The sequence below is a fragment of the Schistosoma haematobium genome, chromosome 2 (genome assembly GCF_000699445.3).
Source record: "Schistosoma haematobium chromosome 2, whole genome shotgun sequence".
Lineage (NCBI taxonomy): Eukaryota > Metazoa > Platyhelminthes > Trematoda > Strigeidida > Schistosomatidae > Schistosoma > Schistosoma haematobium.
Window position 1 is genome coordinate 28,872,354 of NC_067197.1, and position 26,485 is coordinate 28,898,838.

Sequence of the window (26,485 nt, forward strand, 5' to 3'; positions counted from 1 at the left end):
TCCTTGAATTTCTGTGCTTGTAATTATATTGGTAAATGTTAGTACCAGCAGATTTTCTCACTGCTCATGAGTGTCGTCATAAAGTTTATGATAGTAACTTTAAAAGCGCTTGTTCTAATAACTCAACAGAGCTTATATAAACATGGGAATCTAGAATATACTCATCCTCCAAGTTTATTGAGTGGATATTTCATCTGAAGTTTCATGTTTGTCCTTATAACAACGGAAAAGGTTTTTTCCAGAAGAGGAATTAGTTTGCGAATACGTGGTTATATCTTTCTTGCATTTCTTGGATGACTGACTGACCCTCAAACGACCGTATAAATCTCATTAATCGCTAACTAAATATTTCATATTAGGGTAAGTCTGTTCATGCTGTGGGCCACCCTAGATTTTTGAGTTCTCTAGGCATTTATCAGGTATATTGGGACAATGGAGTAAGCAATTTTGATGTTGAGTTTAGTGTGCTGAGATTATGTGACAAATCAGTTTACAAAATTCCCAATCTTCATCGTCTGAAATGACAAAGGCATGGGCTACGTATACCCGGCTATTGCCTACCTCGACGTGCAATGTTGGGTGAAATGGGTGTTTTCTGTGAGGCAGGTGTCATCAAAACACTTAAGGATCCATCGCTTGAAGCTCAAAAAATAGTTTAATCAAAATCTATTCACGAAGTTATTGACTTCACAACGTAGCTGTTTTGATAAATGCAGACAATCAATTCAGAGTCTACACGATGACCAGGTTTGGCGATTTTTGATCTCAGGTGGCATAATTCGTAATTGGCAACAATAGCTCAGCTGTACTCCCTCTATTTTGAGTCACGATATTCCCCCATACGTATATTCTTTTCCAGTCATACTCAGTGGTTTTTTTAAAATATTACTGATACTTTATTTATTTAAACCTTCTTGTTATTCCTGTTGTAAATTTCATCTCACTGTACTGATTTGGTGTGGCGACTTGGGCTGGTTCACATTTGTACCGTGTTGCATTTTGATGATGGATAACCATGCACTCGGAGATGCAATTTACACATACTGCCATCTAGTTTTGATAAGAGACTAGGTATGCAAAGTAACTGGCTGTAGTAGTGTTTATTTGTTAAGCATAATGGGTTATCGTCAACCCATTGGGGTTTGGGAATTACTCAAATGATTGTTTAAATGAGCTGCTCCCCATGATATTAATACGAGGCTTGATTCTCTTCAGGGCGTCGTGAGATTCCTTCGTTATGGATAGTATCTACTCTGTCTTATAGTATAGTTATTTTGATATCAAGTTAAGAGGTCCGCTTAAAGCAACTTGTCATCTATTTCCATTGGAGTTACTCAACGTGAAAATTAACCTTGCATGCTGTGCTTTCAGTAATTCCAGGACTTTCTGGATTGAGTTAAGGCACTAATGGATTTAATTTTACAACCAGTTCACGATAGAGCAACGCTACATAAAAGTTCCACAAACGCGTTCCTACACATTCTCTTCGTGGCTTTCATAAATAAGTTATTTTGGGTCTCTTGACTACTAGAAAGGAATTTAGTAAGGAGTCGATAATTTCGAAGTTTTAATGGTTTTCTCAAAGTGATGAGCATTTTCAAGTAGCAAAACATAGTCCTGCTCGAAAAATTCTTACAGATAGTAGTGATTTCCTAAGTTCTTACCTGAAGTGTATAAATTCGGTTATTCATAGATGAATGATGTATTACCTAGTTTATGGCCTCAGAACTGCGAGTCATGACACAAATATCTGCTTTCAATTAATTGGAAATCATTCCCCCTTACTACTAAAACAATCGACAGAGCGAAATCGAAAATTTTCAGGCAGAAAGGTACTACACAACTCACATTTGAGATCTGGGTTATCATATCAGGGCGGCCAGTATACAACAAGAGCACGATATTTCTCATCAAATCTGCATACGTAGTCCAGGATTGTGTTCTCCGATCTCAACGACGTTCATATGTGGGAGTTATAAATAGTCGGTTTTAAAAGTAATACACCCCGGCGACTTCACAGATCTCATGCGTCTACACCGAAGTTTGTGATATAAAAGCATAGTCTTGAGAAAACGAGAACGAATAACCCCAAAGTTTGTGTTCAGCAATTCAATTTCACAAAAGGTGGATTTGAGAGGAGCAGAACGGTTTCCGTTCAGGTATCGTATGCGTTGGTCACTTCTTCATTTTGAGAATAGTCATACTTATTATAGTCAGCAATCGTTGTGTTCTTCTGAATAATGGACGCTTTCGATTCGTTGGGTAGGACTGGGTTGTGCAATTATTTATCCAGAAAGGTGTGTTTTAAAGGCTCACTAAAATTTTCATGGCTGTATTCAGAAATACGTCAAACAGAGTTGGAGGATACAACTATTTGTCGTTGTTCCAATCCAAAGGTAGTGCATAATCACCCAATCTCACCGTTTCCCTCCAATTATGTCATCGGTAAATTTCCGGATACAGATCTGGAGAGAGGATGTGATAGTGTAGATTTGTTTTCCCTCATGTTAAACACTCCGAACTCGAGTGAGTGGCAGTCTATACATCTTAGTAGCTGTGCGAGTTTTGTTAGTGGTGTAGCATGTGAGGTCATGTACTTGTATATTACCTAAGCAATGTTTTGTTTTGCGGGTACTTTTTCGACCAAGAGTTCGTTTGGCTAAGCTTCATGGCAACATTTTTAACAGCGCTCATATTGGTTATTATGTCCTTTAGTTTGAATTTAAACCTGTTTTCTACTGTCAATTCTGTGTAAAGGTATTTATAGTGCTCAAATAAAGTATTCTGCTAGTTTACATTGAATTTCTAAATACATTTAGTGACTTGGAGATACTTTGAATTACCATATTTCTATGTTTGTGTATATTTCTTACAACTATTGAATTGCCATTTAACCGTACTGTAATCTGTCGTTTCGCTTCAGATTTATTGACAAATTTGCACAATGAGTGAAGGAAGAACTGCTATTCAAAGATGTGAAGAACTTATTTCTCGATGGAAATCTGAACGAAATTCACCAACATTTGACCCAGTTCCTTTGTTAAATAAGTAAACATTTAGAATGTTCCATATGTTTATTTTTATTTAATTAGCTTTTCAGAATTACTAGAAGAACAAATCAACTTATTTTTTAGTACTGATCCAGATCCTTTCGATGATCGTCATCCACTGCGGACGGATTCTAGTTGTGATTTAGGTCAGATATTACGTCTTCTGTCATCTCACGATGCCTTTCTGGAACGTTTAACTTATGTTTATTTGTTGGGTTCTAATGATCCATCAAACGAATTGGTAATTGCTGCATCACGACTGCTCTGTGCAATGAGATTGGGTGTGACTTTGTCATTTTCACTGGATGAGGAGGTATGATTAAAGCCTAATTATAACTGGGTATTTTTTGTAGGATGTAATAATTAATACACTCTACAAGTTGGCATTAAGTGAAACTGAGCCAACTAATTGTTATGCTTTGTTTCTTCTGGGTTCTGTTCTTGATAATACAGAATTACTCTATATTACGCGACAAAAAAATATACAATTGGTTTGTATTCTGATTATTTCTGATTAATTTTAATATTCTCACCCATTAAATAATAGATTCCAACTGTGTTAAATCGCCTACTCAGTTACACAGGTCAGTTAAAAAATGAATTATCTTCAAGTGAGTAGTAATACTTTATTATATCCTTTTATCAATTACCTTTGGTTGTTTAGCTACCCAATCAACTTACGAAGGTGGTATGACAAATTTATTAGGAAGTTTTGTTGTGAATCCACTCAGGACGGAAATGAAGATTCGGCTTTCAATTGCCTATTTGATCCCATTGGCTGAATATCAGGATGTATGTTTCCTTTTCTGAGTTTATATATTCTTCTAATGTTTGCGTCTTGTTAATTAGTGTGACGATATACTTTCGTATATTTTTTGAGACACGAGAATAATCCCATACTAGTCAACCATAAAGATATTCTAAGTGTTATTGTTAATTTGGTCGTATCCAGAAAAGAATATCGATTCGTGAATAACTTGATCATCATGTTGTACTACACATAAGTGCTAAATTCAGTAGTGTATAATAACTTGGTTTCTACTCAATTATCCCATTACATTTTGTAAATGTGTACTTCACTTATTTGTTTTTTTTTAATTATTCAACGAATTGTTCAGAAAATGATTTATCCCTTAAAGCTGTGTAGGTTTGTTTAGACATAAAGCGAATATAAAGAAATGAAGATTTAGTGCAATTAATCCCTTATATAAATTTCAGTAGAGCAACTCCATCTTCTCATTGCTTTATCGAAATGGACATTTTCCGTTTACGTGACGACCAGGATCAATGGTTAGAAACCTTAAGTGATGGATTAAAATCGAACACAGTAGTTTAGATGCATGTATGGTTCGTTTTATCCCTGACTCTTAGTTTCAGAACTGTTTCGTACTTTATACTCCTCAAGTCCATTCCTTTTATTTGAACCGTTTATCTAACGTTTGATCGTTTCTACTATTATTATCCTACTCCTTTGCTATGCATCTTGTTAATTTTATTTTAGTTCAAATGACAACTAGTGAGTTTCTTAGTTGACCATGGGGTTGTTCTTCGTGTCATTTGAATCTAGGCCTGTGTAAATTCACTTACTTATCCCACTATGAACAAAGACCTAATCCGATATTATGAAATCTCCTTATTATGACTTCTCAATCTATTAGATCTTATTTCGAATTCGCATAATTCTCTATACTAAGTCGTCCTTTTGCGATAATCAATAATATATTCAATGACGTTTTAAAAAACATTTGGGCTTGGGATAGAATATCATATTTGACATGACGACTAAGAGTTTACGTAGAGTTACCACGCTTGTTTAGTTAAGTCATTGTTCTGTAACGGTTGGCGTCCAGCCATAAGGTACTTGGTTTACTAGAGGAGCGTGCACAGTAGCGTCATTGCGGGTTTTCGAAATGAGAAGACCAAAATCTACGCACACTTAATTTTGAAAGCAATCGATAATAATCAGAACTGACGCAAGCCTCAGATTAAGACAATCTTGGAATCAGAATTAAAAGCAGATAGTTCATCTATGGTATGCGCTTCTTATGTGGGCAGGTATAACTAGTATATAGTAGGACTAGAAAGTGGAATGCTGACCAGCGGCATATTGAAATAAAAAGATCAGAGAAACCGAAAGCAATCGGAACAACAGAATTAGAAGAATTATGGAGTATGTAAAGAACAACTGAAGGGAGATGTCCAAATGATGTATTTACTTCATGACTTTCATATTTTACAAAGACACTGTGATCTTGCATAAAATAATAAATTGAATTATCGTGCATGACTTTTCGTTTACTATACATCCGACTACAGCCATCACAACTAAGTGTTCTTGCGTTCACGTTTTCTGACTTTTTCCAAGTATTCAACTGCTCATATGAATCTTCACATTTATTGTATGTTCAGCCTCAAAGATCATGTGGTTAGTAATCGATGCCACTACGTCTTCATTCCAATGTGGCACGATGTCTGAATGTCTGTATAAAATGAATCTCAAATCGTATCATGCAAAACGACTTTGCATCGTTGTCTGTCGAGCTTGATCCGCGATCAGTCAACGGTCGCCTTGAGAAACCGTTTAACCGAATTTTCCGCGGATTCTCGGGGCCAATGTTTAAGGAACACTCAGCAGCATATTGTCTCTAATCTGTGAAACGTGGCCTTTAAAAGTAGAGGCTATTCGTAGGTTGCTATTATTTGATTATAAGTAACTTCGAAACATTGCTTGTAAGTGTTGGGATCACGATACACGATACTGGGTAAGTGATGGCAAGTCGACTGACTACATAATGAGTCTTCATCTATTAAGGTGGTTGGTACATGTATTAGGTAAACCCAACCGCCTACCTCGACGGGCGATGCTTTCTAGTTAAGAGTCAGTTGGAGGGAAGTTAGGGTGTAGCTAAACCAAGACATGTGATCACCCGATAAGGTGTTGACTATTGAACCGAACAGTATCTTTAAGTGCAGACTACCTGAATCGGGTTCGTGCAATTATCATAATCAGTGGTTGCAGATTTTGGGTCGTTCGTAGTGATAAGGGTACATTCACTCTTTGTATTCTCTTAGATCTTGAGATTAAAATTATCTCACACCTTTTATTTCGCAAAATCATCCTTATTGAATCGTTTCGTCTATACCTATTGTTTTCTACTACCAATAATACTATCCCTACTTCAACTATGGAAATTCCATCTCTTTGTGGTAATGCACTAGTGCAATTTGAACCGTTGGACATATATGACAGGTCCTACATTGGTTATAACGGACTAACGTCGTTGTGGTGTGGTAGTGTGTCTGATGCACGTTTCAATCAGGTCCTGTGTTGATTATAAAGGCCTAGAAATTATCTGATCATGAAAATAATACCATGGTTTGTAATTATTTACCCGCTTCTCCAAATCCATAATATAACTAACCATGATCCGATAAAGTGAAACAGATCAATCTGTAGTAATGTAGTCATACATTTGCTTAGTCTTGGTAACTTTATTTTCCTAGGTTACTTGAATTTCACCCTTATATGATACTACTAAAAATTTGTTTCATTGAATCTGATGGATTTATTCTCTGTCTATATCTTGATTTTTATTATTATCTCAGGAGTTTTGTTTCGGTTTCACTTGTTTCTTTTGAAATAAATTTCCAACTTTTGGTTTTCTACTACGTTTGACATTTTTGCGTTTTCTGCTTTCCCTTACCTTACTGGTATAAAATATCGCAACTTTTTTTAATTCACACTACTACAGATCTTCAGTTGTTAATGACTGACTGAATAGATGAAGGTCTAATCTTAATGAAATTAGACCTAGATATTGTTGGAGTTATATTCGCTACAAACGGCAAGTGATGGAATAGTGTGGATGTATGTTATTAGTGAAACCATCGCATGTTTAAATAATGAGTAGTATGTTATTTTCATCTGCGTAAACTAATCCGATGTGCTTTCAAGTGTTCGGTGTAAAATAACACTATCAAGGATATGTGAAAATTATATTTGAAATAATCTCAGCGATTGAAATTTAAATAATTCCAACGTTTCATCCAGCTAACTTGTCTGGCGCCCAATTTCTGTCAAACTATTCGTTCTAATCTTGACGAATATTCGTATAAACTATGGAGGATAGTTTTTTTCTTTGACAAAAAATTTACTAAGAAAATATGAATGCTATTTCATCTATATAACTTATCTAGGGAAAATCACAAAATATTGTCAATCCGTCTTCAAGATATTAATCCAACTAAGAACTGTATGTAGACATTTTTATTAGTGTTAACGCTTAATAGTTTAATTTGATCGCGCTACAAGTTGATATAGAGCTTTGACTGAATTAGTTATTAGATCGCATTATTTTTCCTTGTCCATTGAGTTTGTATGCATTGTAATTGTTGTTGTTGCTGTTTCTGTACAAAATCTTTTTTTAGCTTATGCCATTCATGTATAACGGGGGTATTTTAGATTTGATCTACACTTATCTTATGCCAGAAGTTGCCTCTCGTGATATTCGTCTTACATTTGAAGCGTTACGTTTATTAGCTAATCTTCTTTGTCATCGATGTGTTTATTTGGAATTTGTTGAACAAGATGGTTTACAATCTGTGCTTAAAGTGCCAAGGCCATCAGTAGCTGCTACAGCTGTTAGTGTAGTTCTTTATTATACAGCCTACTTTGAAGATGCCATGGAACGTGTAAGTCTTACATTCATTCACATTCATCCACATAACATTACGTTCATTTTTAAATAAAAATTGTGAATTGTAAATCTCCTAACCGTTAAGTTTAATGTATTTATGTACAATATTTCAGTTGGAAATTTTATCAATATACTTATTGTATTAATATTAAAAGAAAACATTAACTCATTCTCTATTTAGCCGTTGGAGAAGTGGAAATTACTTAGTCAATGAATAAAAGGCTTTTTTTTTCTGTGAATCACGTAGTTGTTTAATTAATAACGTATGTATCAATTACTTTGTTGGACTCAATAAATGTTGTAAATTCTGTGGTCATATAGTACAAAAAATTGACACTATCAAATGATTTCTTATTTGTTTCATAATCTTGTATTTATATTCTCTTCTGACTTTTGAACGAAAGTATGACTTCCAAACTTATTATTAAGTCAACATGGAAATGAGGAACATAAGGTTCATTGTAGTGATTGTTGGAGTCTCGGTTCCTATTATTGTCTCTTATGTATATCAAACAATACCTACATGATGTTAAATACATTACATCTTTTAGCTCTGAACAGTGATTGTAAATGTCACAATTAAAGAATCGGAAGCGTCTATCAATATCCAGTACTATTGACTTGGTTATACCGAAATGTATCCTTTAGACACATACAATATTGATCTCCGAATCTTTTTCAAAAATTACTTCATTATTACATTCCGATGAGAAAAACAAGAGATGTAATTGGGATCGTAGGTATCATTATCGGGGTTTGACTTGACAATTCCAAATAAATTGAACATTGTGGAGATTGCTATAAATAAAAATCATATATTTGTAATATTCCAATGAGTAGAAAAATTAGATTTTCTGACGTTTCGTGACTCAATGTAAGCCACTTCTTCAGAGAATAAACAACCAAATTAAAATTAATCCAAGTTTAAATAGTACACTGAATCAAGAAACGTCAGAAAATCTAATTTTTTTATTCGTTGGGATATTACAAATATATTATTTTAATTTGTAGTTGGGATTATTAATTTTATGTTTTCAACCACCTGTATGCCCAGGACTGTAACTGTAAACCCCATTTCCACTAGTGCTTGTCAATCAGACCTATTGTACACCCGTCTATCTACAGAATCGAGTATCAAATAATCTAATTAAGAAGTTAATGAACATTAACTGCCATTAAGTGCCCGGCAAATATGATTCCCTACCACCCATTTTAAAAAAAATTGTAGGGTGTGAATGAAAAATTTAGGTATTGTTGATTGGTTTACTTGTTTTGCAAGTGCGTACTGAAGTGAAAATGAACAAAAATTTTGTCACCTTTAATAATTTTGTGATTGGTCGTAAACTGTTTATCTTTGCAATGTGATTAGTTGAAATCGAAATAGCATCAAGTGCTGTGATTGGATATCATAATTTGCATTTTAAGTTTGAAATTTAATGATAATAAATAATTATTTTTGTGTAATCTTAGTCTTGAAAAAAAATTTGAATTTTCAAGAAAAAAGCACCAACTGAAATGCTCAATCGTGCAATCCTAGTGTTAGTGAATGTGTATTGAGATAAATTTTTGATTTCCGATCAAGTGATTTAGTGTCAACCTTCAATTGAAGTTGTTAGTTATGTTGCCACGAATACTTATATGTATCACATTAAAAGAAAGTTTTAGGAAAAAGTAACTGAAAACCGGTTTGAATATTTGATAATAATGATTAATGAATTAAGTGATTTATTTATTATTTATTTGAACACATAAATATTGGTACAAGAGAGCGCCAATATATATGCGCCACACAAAACAATGAGAATTCGAAGAGAAAGAAAAAAAAGTAAGGAGCGTAAAAAAAGAGAACAATAACGAAGAGGTTGGTGTAAGCACTTATGCAGCTACCTAGATACACGAACTTCTCGACTACTTCTATCTGCTCACCATCCAGGGTGAGTACAGGATTAGAATCCTGCCAGTCTTGTAGAAGTACTTTGCACTTCGAAGGTGCAAAGCACATACCATACCTACGGACACTGATTGCCAACTGATTAAGTGCAGATTGCATGCCTTGGGCATTATCGCACAGTAAGACAATATCGTCCGCATACTCAAGGTCGAGAAGTCTTTCTCCAGGCAACAGATCCACACCACCATTACTTACATTCATCAGAGCTGTTTCCGGAATGTCATCGATGGCAACATTGAAGAGGAATGGTGAGATTGGACAACTCTGCCTAAGCCCAATGCTTGCGTGGAACAATGGAGAGAGGTGGTTGTATGCCCTCACTCTGCCTGAGGTGTTTGTATATAGGGCTTTCAGGATGTTAATAAACTTCTCAGGCACACCCTTCTTCAATAGACAATCCCAGAGAACAGTTTTGTCCAACGAATCGAAGGCAGCCCTGATGTCAAGAAACATTACGATTGTTGGCCTTTGATAAGTATGGCGGTGTTCTAACATTTGTCGAAGGGTGAAGATATGATCAATACATCCTCGACCAGAACGAAACCCAGCCTGCTCCTCGCGAGTCAATCTTTCTCGAGTTTTGAACAACCTACGAAGTATGACGGAAGTCAATAGCTTGAACGCAATCGGAAGTAGACTTATCCCCCGATAGTTGTTACAGGAACGACGTGAACCCTTTTTAAAGATAGGGACAACTATCGACTCATTCCATGACGTTGGTACACTCTCTAACACCCAAACCTTTGTAAACAACGTCGTCAATTCCTTAGTCAGAAAGTCACCACCATCTTTAAAAAGAGCCGGAGGTAAGTCATCTGGGCCAGGTGATTTTTAACGCTTCAAGAGTTGGAGTTCCTTGCGGACTTCCGCCTCATTTGGTGGATCAGTCGTCACCGGCCATGGAGGGCAACGACTTGCTATAAATGAACATTCTCGTTATTCGTTTTGTACGTCCCGTCAAAACCAAATACGTCACAAAAGTGACCGGCCAAATTCAATTGCTCAGCAGTCATGAAGAAAAAATACGATAGACAGTTCTCATCGTCCAATTCGCAAAGCCCACCCAAGGATGTTATGTGAGCTTTCAATTTCCCGTAATCACCTATAGTGTACATAATAAATTCGCAAATACCTTACCAGGAATGTTCGCCTGTGAGAACATTTGGTACTGCAGATTACACACATCTTGATCATTAAGAAGTTTACCATAAGATTGGTAAGCGAAATTCTTAATGTGGAAGGAAGCCGTACCAGATATGAGCAGTGGCCGCACAGTTTCAAACTCAGCATCTGTTAACCTGCGCATGCATGAATTAGTTTGGTACCTCAGGGAATTGCACTGGTGATTGTGATGCACATTCCCACGCACAACAGTCCAGTACCCGTCTGTAATCTTACAAAACATGAATGCCGGACATTGCGTGTTCATGGAAGCCCTTCGTGAAAAAAATTATGATTACATTGACCAAATTACCTCCTACGTCTAATCCTCTGTGACGAATCGCTAGATCTTATTCGCCCGTTTCTCCAACACACAAATTTAATATACGAATTCTGATCTCTACCCGTATGCGAATCTCTCACTACATAATGACTGTAAGTCGATCTTTCGAAAGTTGCGATAGCGGCCTTTAACGCTTCAACTGATGGGAACGCAACCAGAAACAAGGTTGTCAAAAAGACTTCCTCCATTTTCGTGACGTGAGAAACACCAGTGCTTGTACTTGGCACGTTACTCTCCTCCAAATGACGATTAAAATGTACTTCGTCGACAAGTACTGATATTTTATAACAATTTTCAAGACATAACTAACCAATTAAAACGAATTTAAAAACTAGCCATTTCATTGGACGAAACAGGGAATGAAAAATATTGTAATTTGGGGGTGGAAAATTTTTTTCAGTGGGGTGGGGGGAATTTTAAAAAAAATTTCAAAAATTGCCGGGTGGATAACAAAAATCTTAATGTTCCTATTATTTAGTTGGCCGATAACAATTATTGTAACTTTTCTAATCGTTATTTGTTTTCTCTATTCTTATCTTTTTCTCTCAGGTTTGTCAGTTATCCAGTAGTCTACTTGACGATTTAATTAAATATTCTCTTTGGCTAGTTGAATGTTCACATCCTTCAGCTCGTTGTTATTCATTATTCTTTTTACACTTAGTTTTATGCTATGGTATAACATTTCGACGATTTGAACAACAGAATGGTTTAGTATATTTATATAATGCTGTAAGTTAATATGTAGAACATTGAAACTATTTAACATTATTTATTTGCTTGAAACAAGAATTGTATATGCAACTTTAATTTATAATGGTTTAGTTATCCTGTTGTTGATATTTTGACTGAATTTCGATCAGTCGTGAATGGCATATGTGCATCCTGTACGAATTGCCTCGACTCGAACATTATAACACAAGTTTTGGGATGCAGGTACATCCAGATGACAAATCCTAAACAGGGTAAAACGTGCGTCCTAGATTCCACTGCCAGTTACATTCCATCCATTCTAGACAAAATTTTATATGCAGTTATTGAATTTTAGGTCGTTCGGAGCTAATGATGTGGTTAATAATTAACGTCTAACAGATTAAGTCAACTATCCTTTCAAGAGTTAATTATTACTTTTTTTATCAGTTAAGAAAATTGTTTGCATTGGATAGGTAGTGAATGGCTAGTAGCAGATTAGTTTAACGATGATCATCCCTACAGTCTAGCTACAGAAACCACTTCTCTTTATCCAAATTTAATCGTAATCATATAGAAATATGTTATATAACTTAGTAGTTCCTAAATTCGTTTTGTTAATGACAAATGGGACTAGTGGAAAATTACCACTTGATTTGAAGTAACTACTTAAACTCTAAGCTCTCATTGGTTCTTACTCATCTATATTTGTTTGTAAATGGATTTTAAAAGTAAGTATTTATAAAGCATGTCTGTAGTTGTTTCGAAGTTGGGAAAATCAAATATGATTTCAAAAATAAATTGACTAAACAGTCAATAAGTCAGGCCTTCGTCATGATGTAAGTTAGCCTTGTTCGTTGTGTGTTATAAAGGAAGTGGTAAAAGTATATAGCATCATGCACCTCCATCCTTAAGTTACTGGAACATACGTAGACGTACTAGTTCTTTTCTGTTAGTCGTTTTTTTTTAAAATTCGAATATTGCACAGGACCTTACCCACTGTGATTTCATGACAATGTGATTGACTTCAATAGTATCGTCGAACGAGTATACTGTGTTACTGAAAGGATTTTATTCAAAATTGTCAGCTGACGAGATAACATTAGAGGTGTTTGCTATTACTATTTCTGTCTAGTTTTGTTATTTGCATAATGATAAGGAATGACTTATTGTCCCAGTATTGATCACTCGGACATTAATGGCGACTGATATAAGGTATGAAGCCAACCATACCTACTACTACTCAATCTCCAACGTTTAGTCATGTAATATTGAAGTCTAGGGGACTCATCTTAAAATAATTTTCTAGACAATAATTATGTGTTGACCAAGAATCAAACCTAACAGTCAAGTCTTAATTGATTGGAGAGTGAGTGACATACGCAACTCATTTCATCTAATGTCTTATAACAGCTAATCATATTTGTGTTAGTATTTCGTATATAAACATGTTGTTTTATTGCTTACAAAACATATTATTCTGACTGGTTATCTTGTATTTGATCTCAAATCATTTGGGGGCGGGTTACGTCGAAATTCCATGTTGTGGGGAGTTATTACTCTGTCACATTGCGTCATTGCATACCATGATCACTCACTACTGTGTCCATTAACTGGACAATCACCAGATATATTTTTATTAGAAATCATAAAAGGCTAATTCATAACATATAGCATAATTTTTTGGTTAGATAATCAGTGGTTTGACTCAAATTTAATCGGGGCAATGCAAAAAATATTTTCTGTTTACTCAAACTTAACCCGAGAATCTTATTATTTTAATTCTACATTATTTTCATGAGTTCATTATTAGTTTGCCGCTCTGTTGTTACGAAGTGTTGTACCTGGAACTGCAGACACAGTTTTATATTGCTTCTACTTGTCAATCAGTTCAACTGTGTTGGACATCTAACAAACTGATATATATATATATATATGACAGTTTACATGTGAATGCTATTTATTAATTGAAAAGACTCATATTGATGCTGTCCTTGACTATTTGAATTTTTAGATATGTGTCCTACCATTGCGTTTGACAGAGGATAATCCGACTACTTTGAAAGATACGACTTCGTGGCATGTTGTTCGTGCAAGTTTATGTGCTATTCGTCGTTTCTTAGAAATCAGTCTTTTGTTATGGATTGATACGATAGATCCTAGTTTAGCTAGCTTATTTGATGAATCTCCAAGAGCAGTAGCTGCTGTCGGATGTCGTGTAAGTTGTTTATAAATTATGCTGTTTGTAATGTGCTTGACTTTGAGTATATCTCCTCAAACTTTTATTCTATTCTTGTTTTAAAGTAGCTGTAATGTCCTATATGAATGTTAATTTGTTGAAATGACTCCCCGCTGTATGTAACCATCTCTCGTAAAAAAATCTACTCAGAAGTCTCTGTACGTATATTGTAGGCTTAGTCAGTATTTGTCAAGATGTCCATTCACTATCATGGCTTTGGTATGCAATATAAGAGTACTTTCTTTTTCATACATTTCTTAAGTATAGTCGTATGAGGCAAAAGACAGGGAGTTTGTATGCATTTTAAGTATTTGGCAAGTCTCTCCTTGCAATGCTATATGGGGATTAATCCTAGGTTTTCAACTAAGTAATGACAACAAGCTAACGAAGTTAAAAGTTTGTGTTGACTGAAAAGATTTTGAATATGTCTAACCATGAGCTATCACTTTTGTGCGCGATGTGAGACGAAACAAAGGCAGTGTAATCGAAGCCTTTGGATATTAAGTTGGTAGTACATAAGAAGTAGGCAAATCTGAGGTATACTATACAAGTTTTCGCATAACTCCAATTGTCTTTCTGAGAAACAACATGGAACACTAAAATTTCCCAGACGCTTCAGACCGACTATCATAGATCTGGTGGTTGAGTACTGTTTATTGTTCCGACTTTTCTTTCTTATAAATTCAAATTTCTGGTATAATACATTAAGCAGATGCGGTTTCATAATAGCAGGTGGTCAAGAATAGGTTCACACGCCATATGTTTTAATCGTATTCTTTTACTCATGTGCACCATTAGTTTGGAATCAGGGTTTTCCATCTCCTCTAGGTGTAGTGCCGTACCAACATAATTCATGGTAAAACCACTAATTAGATTTTTTGACTAAAGCGAGAATACTAGTAGAAGCTGAATAACATAAATGCATTATATTTCATAAATTCTGTTGTTTTACTTACTTTGATTTTGCAGTAAATAAACAGTTAAAACTGTAAATCTTAATCTATTGTACTGCATGTTCGAACTTCATCTCTCCTATTTCCTTAAAAATCCGGATAGTATCACTAGCTTTCAAAATCATAAACCTCTAATCCGGGTTCGCTAACCATTACCTAGTTAATGAGTTACATTGTAATGTTTATTTCTCAAGTGTGATGGATCATTGAACTTAAATTCTTGGTTATTTTATATTTTCTTTGTCTAGCCGATAACATATACATCTGAACAATTCTCTCGGCTCATGTCCTTAATAATTTCTCGTATTCGTCCAGATACTGTTTGGCAACCTACTCAACAGCTTAGAGACTGTGGTGCTATTGATGTATTATATCGTATTATTGCACGCAATGTATATGCTCATAACAACTGGCCATGTCGCAGTGAATGCACCCGTTTGGCTGTTGATATATTCAACCTAATGTCTATAACATATGATTTAGCTGACGAGATTGTTTCTGCTGATGTGTATTCGTTCCCTACCAGTTTAAGCTCAGCAACATTTCTCGGTCCAACACCATTACTCTCATCGTTAGCAGCTGGAGGCGACAGTCCGTCTTCAGAATTTGGTTCAGCTGACGTAACTGTTCACTTACCTTCTCCACGTGGAAATAATCCTACACATCGTAGGGGATTAATTAATCAATTACTCCAGATAGTTGAGCAAGTGGGTAATGAAGGAATCGGCGGAAGCGGACGAGAAATCAGTCGAGAAGATAGGCGAAGACCTGTGTTAAGGAGATCTGGAAATCAAAGTAATGGAGCAGCATCAAATCCAGTTTTACCAACAGAAAATCCACAAAGATCAAACGTCACACCAACCACCGTCTCGAATTTCGCCAGTGAATCTGCATCAAGATCTCAAGAACGAACAAGTGATGGTGAAGAAAATGGAGCAGAAGGTTCTTCCACATTGGACGAACGTATCAATGGTCTTCAGTGAGTGTTTTGGAGATAAATTTTTATAGATGTTTTTTGTATATAGTTCGTACGTTGTTTTTGTTTGGACGGTATTTAAAGATTTTTATTTTTTTAACTTACAAACCCTAGACACTAGGGTTACATTTAAGTTGGTGATAATGTGACTAATATACTAAGAACAAGTCTATGTAGTCTACTTTAAGCAATACTATTTGTATAAGTTCTAGTAATACTAGCTGACTTCTCAAACTGAAGTAGTCGGAGTGAGGTTTGAATCTGTGATCAAAATGATAAAACAAATAATAATTAACCACAAGGAAACACAAGTACATCAAATCCTATGAAGGAAGGCACAGTATAAGATGATAGCCAAGACTTTGAAAAAGATTAGTCAGTCAGTCAGTTACAACGTAGAACTTGTATGTATGTACATCAGTTCAAGTTGCCATACTCCATTGACACAGAGAGATGAAGTTGTCAGGCTAAATCCCAGAATAGTAGAGGTAGTAACAGTATCAGTGGTAATAGGAAAGATTAGGGATCAAAGATAAAAGTCGAGAAGGAAATATAATCAGGTGAAATAAAAACAAACAGGTTATGGGGAATTTGGAATCCTAGAATTTGGAGGAAGACAAAGAACGGATGGACCTGCGGCATTGTAAACGATTTTGAACCACGCCAAAGTCTCTAGCCATCAGTTACAATAATTATGCGAATCCCGACCAGGCAGTCTATACCTATTAGCATGGCTCAGCTCAATTGCCAATGACGTCATAGACTGATGAGACGTTTTGGTTTGACCACCCTTAGCTTTGTTCCAGTTTACTATATCAGAAAACATCTCTCATCGAAGTAGGGGGTGATTAGGCATACGTCACACATATCCAAACTGTCTCATTTGATGGAAATTTAATACCTTATCAATCGATTTCCCATATTTACCTAGTGCCTCATTCCTAAATCAGGCATTACTTACTCCACGGTCCTAAATTGCACGAGCGATGCTTCGTAGACACTTAGGATACCAGTAACCTACGAATGTCCTCTATTGTTAATGGCCATGTTTCAAATCCATAAAGCAGGACGAGGCGAACTGCTGCGCAGTAAACTCTCCTTTTGATTGGAAGATGAATATCTCACCTACGCTACAAGTGACACAAGTTGGCGAAAGCCAGTTGAGCCTCCTGAATCCGTGCCGAGATTTTGCCTGACACTTGGCCGTCAGGACTGATGAGACTCATGAAATGTGAAATAGTCAATGTGTTCAACTACTTTGCTCCCTATTGTTAATTCGGACGATGGCTTAAACCAATCCTGAAGTAACATTTTACATTTGGAGGGAGAGAAGTGCATCCCATACATACTTGCATTGTTGCTTAAGGTGGTCAGAAGACTGTGTATTTTGTCAGTCTTCATCAAGTAAAATGATATCATCTGCGTATTTTTAGTCAGTAAGTAAATCTCCTGGCAAGAGATTAGAGGTGAATGCAACTGCGTCACTGAGACCGATTCAAAGACGTCACTTAAACCCTACGACTATCGATTATATTGTCTCTTGGACTAATAAACTTAAATCTCTTCACTTGAAACAGGCCAACCACGAATTTATTCATGGGCTGTTACCGTATATGCATTTAGCCACCCGTAGTTCTTTTTCAACATACTATGATACCAGTGTTACATCTAAGTACGAATCAGAGACAAAATTATGTGAGATGAAGTTGATGAAAAACACTAACTTAACCGTGATTTAATTCAGGAGTGAGTTTAGAGTATTCTTTCAATGATATTCGTTACCGCAAAATCTGTCAGTCGACACGGTTACACACCAATTTCGGGTAGAGATACAATAAAACTGTCTTTATGTTTTGGAACTTGACAAGTGGTAAATTCCTCGTCTTTAATATTTTATGAACACAACTACTTGTAAGCTTTTCTAAAGTGTTGATTTTCAGGATGCTTATGTGGTACTACAACCGATTTTGAATCACGTCACCTAATGTATCTTACTATAAGTCACATTGATCTCAGGAGCCCTATTCAAGTACTTCGCATTTCAACAGTCATCTCCAGCCTTTGTCCAACTTATTCTTCTGGTAACCAGCGTAACGCATCTAGGTGTTATTCTCGTGACACTTTCTAGTGATTTTCACGTTTTTTAATATATTCTAGTATTCCTAACTGTTATTAGCATCAATATGTTTTATCTTAATCTTTAAATACAATATACCTTTTTCAGAAGTAGGAATGACTCTATCGGTGAATTTTGTAGGTTAGAAGTCTATTATGCCTTAAATTCTTTTTGTATATTCCAGCATGCTATTTAGTATTTCACGTGAAGACGACAACTGGGATGTATCGGTTCATAAAGCCGTTTTAGCATTTATATGCACATTAGTTTATCGTCCAGTTGTAGAACATGAACATCCAGATCAACCTATTTCAGTAACCGGTTTATTATCGAATTTCACTTCTGCACCGAATCCAAATATGGGAAATCATGCACCTTCGTCACCACCGCCTCCTCGAAATCCAACGAGTATTACACCGAGTAGTAATTCATTTAAGGTAAATGATTAGTCTTTGTAGTTATTAATCTTTAATATTTGTTTTTTCATGCTTTACAAACGAAAATCAGAGGCGTTTTACTAGTTTTATCAAATATATTTACTAAATCATGATAGCTCCCATATGTATAAATACTTTGGTTACCCAAGGTAATGTATAGTTGACAGATTCATCTATTTTTTTGACGGTGATCTTGACGACTTAAAATGAGACATAGTTATCGGATCTAGATTAATAGTTGTCTATTCGTCTCATTCAGTGTTTCACAAGATCAGATTAACTAACTCGTACTTTCGATATGACGTTTATATATTTAATTGTGGCGTTTGTAATCAGTTGAGACAGAGCCCCTAGATCTAAGTTTTGTACTAATTGTCGTTCATCAGCAGAGAGAGTCTGGAATCGTGAGGAAACTCTTGTTCCCTGTAAAATTCGAGTACTTGTTAATGAGTGCCACATTCACAGAAATGCTACGCTTAAGCCGTTCGGACCACAATTGACCTCTTGTAGAATTGAGATATTCTCATTGCCTGATCATTGAGTAATAACTAATCTTCTGTTCGTCTAGTCCCTAGTGCTGATTGAATTCTATCAACCAATTTATAATGTGCCTATTGATCTAAAGTACTCGATACTGAGTGTAATATGTGGTGGTTCGAGCCAACCATTAAAAAGACCCGAACATAGATTTCATGCTCGGATGTGTATATTGCATTACTGTCCATTTCAGTGTGTAGTTATGTCAAGGGAGTAATGATTTCGTCACAATTTCAGTTGTTCGACTGGGTTATCAGTCTTCTTATTCTTTTACTCCAACATCCCGATAAACATGGTTGATCAAAACCGATTATTTTACATGATCCGCTTGCTAATTGACAAGTTTTTTGTAGGAACAGATTTTCTTTCTAAAACATAAATTTCACTTTTATTTTCATCCTTCTAATTTATAGGCTCCGCAGCGTACAAATGGTTCACGCGGTTCAGTTAACCGAAAACGTCGTTATGATGAAACCGTAGCACTATCTTCACCATCTTCCATCTCATCAAACTTGTGTTCTCGACTTAATCAACCATCCACTCCATCTCAACAAACAGGAACGCATTTAGTTCAATTTTCTGAATCTTACATGCCATCTCCATTCGGGCGTCAAAAATCAACTCAACTTCTTTATCGTCAAGCGAAATTGTGGAATATTGTCCGACGGCAACATGGTATAATGGTATTACTTTATCATTTAGAAACCAAACAACCAATATCTGAAGCTGATAGTGTTCGAACTTTAGCTTGTCGAGGTTTAGTCGGACTTGCACGATCTGAAGAAGTTCGTAGTATGTTGGCCAAACTTCCACTATTTACTAAAGCTCTTTTACAATGTAAGCTGTTTTTGTTGTCTCAACTAGTTATGGATATTTGTTATAGTGGGATAAATATTTGTTTGGAAGCTGTTTTTTAAAGTAACCACATAAATAAATACAATAATCAGTTTTGCGTTCTATTACTGTTGCATAATTCCGAATATATTATTTTATTTAATCATGAAATAAAAAGTGCTTGATACGTAAGATCACCAAGGTATAGATCGTACACAACATTTGCAATATACGGTGTTTGATGACATTTCGAACCATTGAGTTGCGCAATATCCAAGAGTCTGTTCAAGGAGTTGTAAATCAACATAGTTATCTTTCATTTCATAACATCGTTTTACAATGAAACCACTTCTCCTTACACATCTAATGTCGGTGTCAGGATGTGAGTATCGATCTGGGCCAGTTTGAAAGACATCTTCAAACCACTGAAGCTAGGTTCCAAGATAGCGTCATTAATTGAATCCTTATCCTTGTGTGTTTAGCCCACGTCATATTTAGCTTAAACATAATTATATTGAACAGTTTTGTTATGTAAGTGAACTTTAAAAACACATTTCTTTGGGTCAGTCAGTTTATTACATTTTCTTTTGACATAGTCATCTCATCAGTATACTAATAATTTATTAATGGGGTATAGGTTGAGTTTTTTTGATAATATGTACTCTAAATTCAGTTTTACATGAACTTGGTTTTTGCATAATGTTGTGAGGTGTATTATTTACTTGTTAGTAATAAAGATTTCATTATATTTTTTTCGTTCAATTTCTATCTATATACTACATGTATTTACCTAGTACTTATGAAAGAACCTGTCCTACCTGATCGATTGACTGAACATGCAGAATTTTGTCGTTATGCTACAATGCTTATACGTTTGGTTGTTGGAAATTTATCCGATGGTGTTTTATCGGGTGATATGTCATTGGAACGTGTTCGTCGAGCAGAAATAGTTGCAAAAACCCGAATACAATGGGATCAAGAAGAATTATTAGAATTAATTTATCGACATTTACAAAGCAAAGGTAATATGCAGTATAAGATGATACACGTATTATTGTTTGTGCTTTTCTTTGTGTTGCATTTAACTGGTATTTAATTTAGTTTTTGAACGATTAGAAAATGAGATATGCCAGGTTCTCATCAATTTGTAAAAAATCTCATGATAATTAATTGATATTGCACCAATATTAGCCTTGTGAAATAGCCTTATAATACTTGAAGCAACTCGTTTTGAGTTTCTCTTCCAAAAATATACAGATATATTCTCATTTGATTATTGCTATTATTACTATTACTATCACTAGATAGTGTTTTTAAATCATGTTCTTCAGTTAGTTTATTCAATCAAGTTTAACTTATTCTCGGTACTATTAGTATTTGATAGAAATTAAAAAAGTCCTTTGTTTATTGATACTATTTGTTCATCAGAAAATGCATTATTTATTCTATCTCCAAACATTTGTAGTTCACTATTGTAAGTATCTAAAGAGATTTCGGTTCACATTATCTCTGGTGTTGAACAAAGATATTTCCAATCGTTTTAATAGCATGGATTTCTATTTGGTTTCAAATTAGATGAATATATCACATTAATCAAGTAAATACTTGTGTTATCAGTTTTGAGCAACATATTTTGTGCTTTAACTAACGAAATTAATTAACTGCTTACACTGAACTAACTGAAGCACAATTTGAACCTGTGATCCAATGATCGGAATTTGAATATTTCAAGTATATTTAGCCAATGGAGAAGCAGCTGCCAGATAAGTTGGATGGCCGAATTCCAGTAATCAGTTCACGAATATGTACTCTGCTTTTTAATTGAGCGGAGAACTAAGATAGTTTTACTAACCGCAAGATTATAGTTTGTTTTACAGACGTACACATGGTTGATGGCCTGTATTCAGTTTCTTCTTGATATATCGCAACGAAATTTCTCATATGTTTTTCCAGTTGACCCTTTTATCAAATACAAATCGATCCACGATGCGTAATTTGATCAGTCGATAAAAATATGATTTTACAGGATATAGACGTTTTTGTTCTTTTGAGTCAGATTTTGCAAACTTTAGCGACACTATTTGACTGCCAAAACAAGCAGTGGATTAGTGGTTAAGGGGCTGGACGTTTAGCCACTAAGCCCAAGGTTCTACACTCACTCCACCTATTTCGGTTTGGATAATCGGGTAGTATCATTAGCCCTGACACTTGGAGTCACTCATACTTAAGTACCTGGTGAATAAGTTTACAAATAAGACCCAAACCGAAGTAGGTCAAATAAAGGTTTAAACTTGTAATCAAGTACTTTAATCTTTAAGCCACCGCCTCCTCTAATCGATCAGTTTTAACTAAAATCATAAATTAGTTTTAGTTACTTACTTTTGTCAAACCTATTTAAACTCATTTTTCTTAGTTTCCTTTGGATAAATTTTTAATCCTTATGTTGAGAGTTTAGAAATCCTCCCTTTCTGTTTGCTCCCCCGTAGGTAACAGGATAAAATTGCCATCTATCACATAAAGTTTGCGGTTTAAAATCCTCGATTATATAAACCTTAAAGCAGTGATACAATCATACCCGTTCTAGTTATTCAATTAATTAGCACAAGAGTATCTTTTCGATTATTTGCTTCGAAAATTGTTCCAGTGGAAAAATGTCATTCATGTATAGTAATAAATGAAAAATAACTTTAACTTAAAATTAAAGATACTACAAAAATCATTAAATGATAAACGATTAAAATCGTTTATGTTACTCACTGAAGTTTATCAATGAATAGAAATGCGTTGTATGCATTAAAACTGTTTTTATCTTCTGTTACATTTTCAAGAAATCATTTGACTGGTCGCATGTGGATATTTTTTCTATTTTGAGGATGGTAGCATTGATCAACAGGTGTTTCGTCTTAGTATTGGATTGTTTAATAATAGTATGTACGTAGTAACTTTACTATAATAAAATCGAACTTAAAACCTTCAGGTATTACAACAAATGTGTTATGCTTAACTATCTAATGCATCCTGGTTTTCAGTGGTTCACCAATCAAACTTGTGACGAAAACGTTCAAGAAAAGGAAATTAACAACTCGGTGTTTTTACTTTTTACCTTTTAATCTGATATATGGGAAAGTTTTCCGTTGGATTTGAACTTTATTCAACCGAGCTTTTCGTTATCACTGAGCTATTCAAAATTTACTATTCTTCATGTTCCTTTATATTGATATGTAATTTATAGGCTTGTATGAATCTGCTACAGTACTTCAACGTGAGGCTCGTTTAAAAATTGTCCCTGCCGCACCTATTCAACTGCCGCTTTATGATGATTTTAGCCGACCACCTGGTGAAACACCTCCATATCAACCGTCATCTGGAGTTGTGCACGTTTCTGACTATTTAAGCACAAGCGTTGATTCGTATAATAGCTCTTCAAAACGAGATTTCGATACCAATGAATCAACTTCAATGGTTTGTAATTGTGAGAATATTGGTTCAAATAGTGATAATAATACTACTACCAATACTTGTGGTGAACTTCCTCCAACTCCAAATCTGAGATTAACTAAAATTCGCCATAATGCAACTCCTAGTCAAACTCCGAAAGTAAGCAATTTTCTTGTATGATTTCAATATTGCTATTTATCTAACCTTTCGGTTTTTCAATGTTCTTAGTTCTTTAAACTTCGAAAAATGTAAAGAGTTTCCAGTCGTATGTCTTTATTTGGAATGAATCAGTCAGCATTGTATGACTAGACAACATTAAATTGACTTACTATCCAGTATTGGATTAATGTGATTATGTAACTGTTCATCATTATTTTGAAATCAATCAACGACATAAACTAATGATCTGCAATTTTATTCAGAAGCTTTAAGTTCCATAATGCCTCAAACTAGTTTGTATATTACGATTAAATTTTATTGTTTAATATTTCTGGCCTCGATCTTGTAATAAGGTATTTGTGTTATCTCACAGTTTAATATACTTTGCCACAATAGTCGTGCTCTTTGTTTTCCATGACTGCAATGTTTTATTGGTGTTATACACAAAACAAAATTTGGTTGGGTCAAACTAAGCCCTAAAGAGACTTCATAAAATAGAATAGCTGACCGTTTTAGTGAATAAATTAAAGAGTTAAATCTATCATGCATATATAAACTATTCAATCAAGATAATGTGACTGAATTATTTATTGAATAATAAGTGGTGCATCTTTGTAGCTCAGAAAGATAATTTTGTTGAAATTACGTTTTCTGAGCTGGATGGTTTAATCCTGAGATTTTGGAATGTTAGACTAGGGCAACACAAAGAATATAGCATAATTTCTAGAAGCTTATTACTGAAGCCAGTGAGTAATCAATGTCTATATTGAAATAAAACCATTTTTCAACCGCAGAAAAAACCATAAACAACTACAAGGCCAGAAATAAGGTCAAGGGAAAGATAAACAGTACAAATGTTCATACTGCCAACTGATGACTATCAACAGCAACCAATTGAATTTAAGATCAACAGTACAAACTACTAGTATTCTATGATGAAATTCTCATAACTCAATGACATTGTCTAGAGAGACAATGAAAGCTTCACGACCAAACCACCTAACTCAGGGAAATAAATTGCAACCAAATCGGATAACGAGTGACTAGTTATGGTTAGAAGTAAAAGCCATCATGTCACCGATCACTGTTTTCTCCTAATCGTCGGAACAAATTGAGGCAAATAATTAGATGTCCAGGCTTAAGCATATCATACTGATAACATTATTTCTTGTATTATCATTATAACTCGTTTAAGATTATAACTTATTGCTTTAAACACTTAGCTTTCATCCACGATCATACTTTTCATTTATCAGACTTTTTTTTGGGGGGGGGTGAAGGTGTATCACATATTGAGTCATTATACTATAAATGTATCGCTGTACTGCTGTCATTATGATAAGATGAAAACCATATGAAAGGTTCTTTATTTACTGATCTAGTGACTACAGTCAACAATAAAGAAAATAATCATTTCTAAGCTTAATCAAGCTTTATAATGATAATAACTTAAAGCCTATATAGTTATATGTTGATTTATTTGATTTGTATGACTGTTGTACATATAGTCAATTGGATGTATCTTTATCCATTTCTCACAAAATAATAAATTAATGATCTAATTGTTTTTTCTCTTTGATTTTGATTTACAAACGAATTGATCCATTATTTAACTTAAGTTGAAATGATAACGATGTTTCTGAAATTCTTAATTTTGTTGTCTTATTGTAACTTCAGATAGTATTTGATGAGATTTTTTTGTTAACCAATACTGATTTAAATTTCTATTATTATTACTATTATTATCATTTCTTTTCAGCCTTGTCGTGATCGTTTTGAAAGACCTGGTCTACCAAATCTCTACCTCAAACCAGTATCTACTCAACCTGTCTCGGAAATGACCTTATCTAAAGTAGTAGAATCATTTCTGTTGCATCAACATTCACAATGTCCCCATCCTGTTTCTGTTTGCCCGAAATTCTCTTTGTATTATCCACATCGTTGTCCAGAACCTCGACTTAATAAACAAACTAATTGTTGTCAACGTTTACTTCTACGTGAAGATCTTTGTGGTTCATTAAGACTTAAACCATCAACAAAAGAACTTCGACATTTTTTACATCGAAGATTTCAACCAACTGCAGTTATCCGAGAGGCTGATGATGATATGTTAACAGCATGTTGTTTTTCGGTAAGTACAGCGTTTTTTAATGTGTATTTTCAGTTATATAATAATCCTTTTCTGGTCGTTATGACAATTGTCTTTACTCAAACAAAACAGTTGTTTAGGAGTTAAAGTACTTTCAACCAGTATGTCACTTAATTAGAATTAGATAGTCGAATAATATTATTAGCCTTTCCATATAAAGTACATAAATTTACCTGTACTTGGTAAATAATTCTCATTAAGTTAGGAAACTAAAACATAAGTCTACACTTGATGTGTTGATTTATCAGTTAAAATATCTAATTAATTGTTTTGTAAGAGTAGACAGTTGTATTTCATTATTAGATTTCTTCCAGTTAAGTTTGAATTTACAGTGTTATACATTCAATGGACTTCATTTCGTTATAATGGGAAAGTTGGTGTTTGTATTAAGACAGATTTACAGAATAAGATCTTAATAAAAGAAAGCAATTAAGTAAATAAATAAATACATATTTTGTTTTGTTCATTTTAAACCATTTCAATAGTATTGTATACAGCATTAAACACAGATGTAACTGTGTTGAAGGTCGTAATGAAAACCGAGTGAAGTTGGTAGATATGGATTAACCGATCTTCACTCAGTGGATAAGGAGTGATATATTGCTCTTTGTGGTATAGATTTCATATATTCTGTGTACATATTACTAGAGATTTTGTAGAATAACGTCCCAGTGGTTAAGGGGTTCGACTTTCACATACTTAATCTTAGCCCCCAAATGCTTTGGTACCGCCGAGAGTGAAGAGAGTCAGCTCTCCCT

General features: G+C 34.7%; 1 protein-coding gene across 1 annotated transcript in view; it reads left to right on the forward strand.

Moving 5' to 3' along the window:
- The window catches only part of MS3_00006654 (uncharacterized protein), a 33,336-nt gene that overhangs the window by 424 nt on the left and 6,427 nt on the right, over positions 1-26,485 (forward strand). The window contains exons 2-15 of the mRNA XM_012936540.3: positions 2,924-3,048; positions 3,093-3,363; positions 3,404-3,541; positions 3,598-3,661; positions 3,715-3,842; positions 7,479-7,742; positions 11,752-11,931; positions 13,904-14,107; positions 15,330-16,060; positions 18,358-18,610; positions 19,561-19,984; positions 20,776-21,003; positions 23,214-23,578; positions 25,338-25,709. Coding sequence (XP_012791994.1) covers positions 2,945-3,048; positions 3,093-3,363; positions 3,404-3,541; positions 3,598-3,661; positions 3,715-3,842; positions 7,479-7,742; positions 11,752-11,931; positions 13,904-14,107; positions 15,330-16,060; positions 18,358-18,610; positions 19,561-19,984; positions 20,776-21,003; positions 23,214-23,578; positions 25,338-25,709 — 3,726 coding nt within the window. The 5' untranslated portion in view covers positions 2,924-2,944. The remainder of the gene's footprint in view (positions 1-2,923; positions 3,049-3,092; positions 3,364-3,403; positions 3,542-3,597; positions 3,662-3,714; positions 3,843-7,478; positions 7,743-11,751; positions 11,932-13,903; positions 14,108-15,329; positions 16,061-18,357; positions 18,611-19,560; positions 19,985-20,775; positions 21,004-23,213; positions 23,579-25,337; positions 25,710-26,485) is intronic.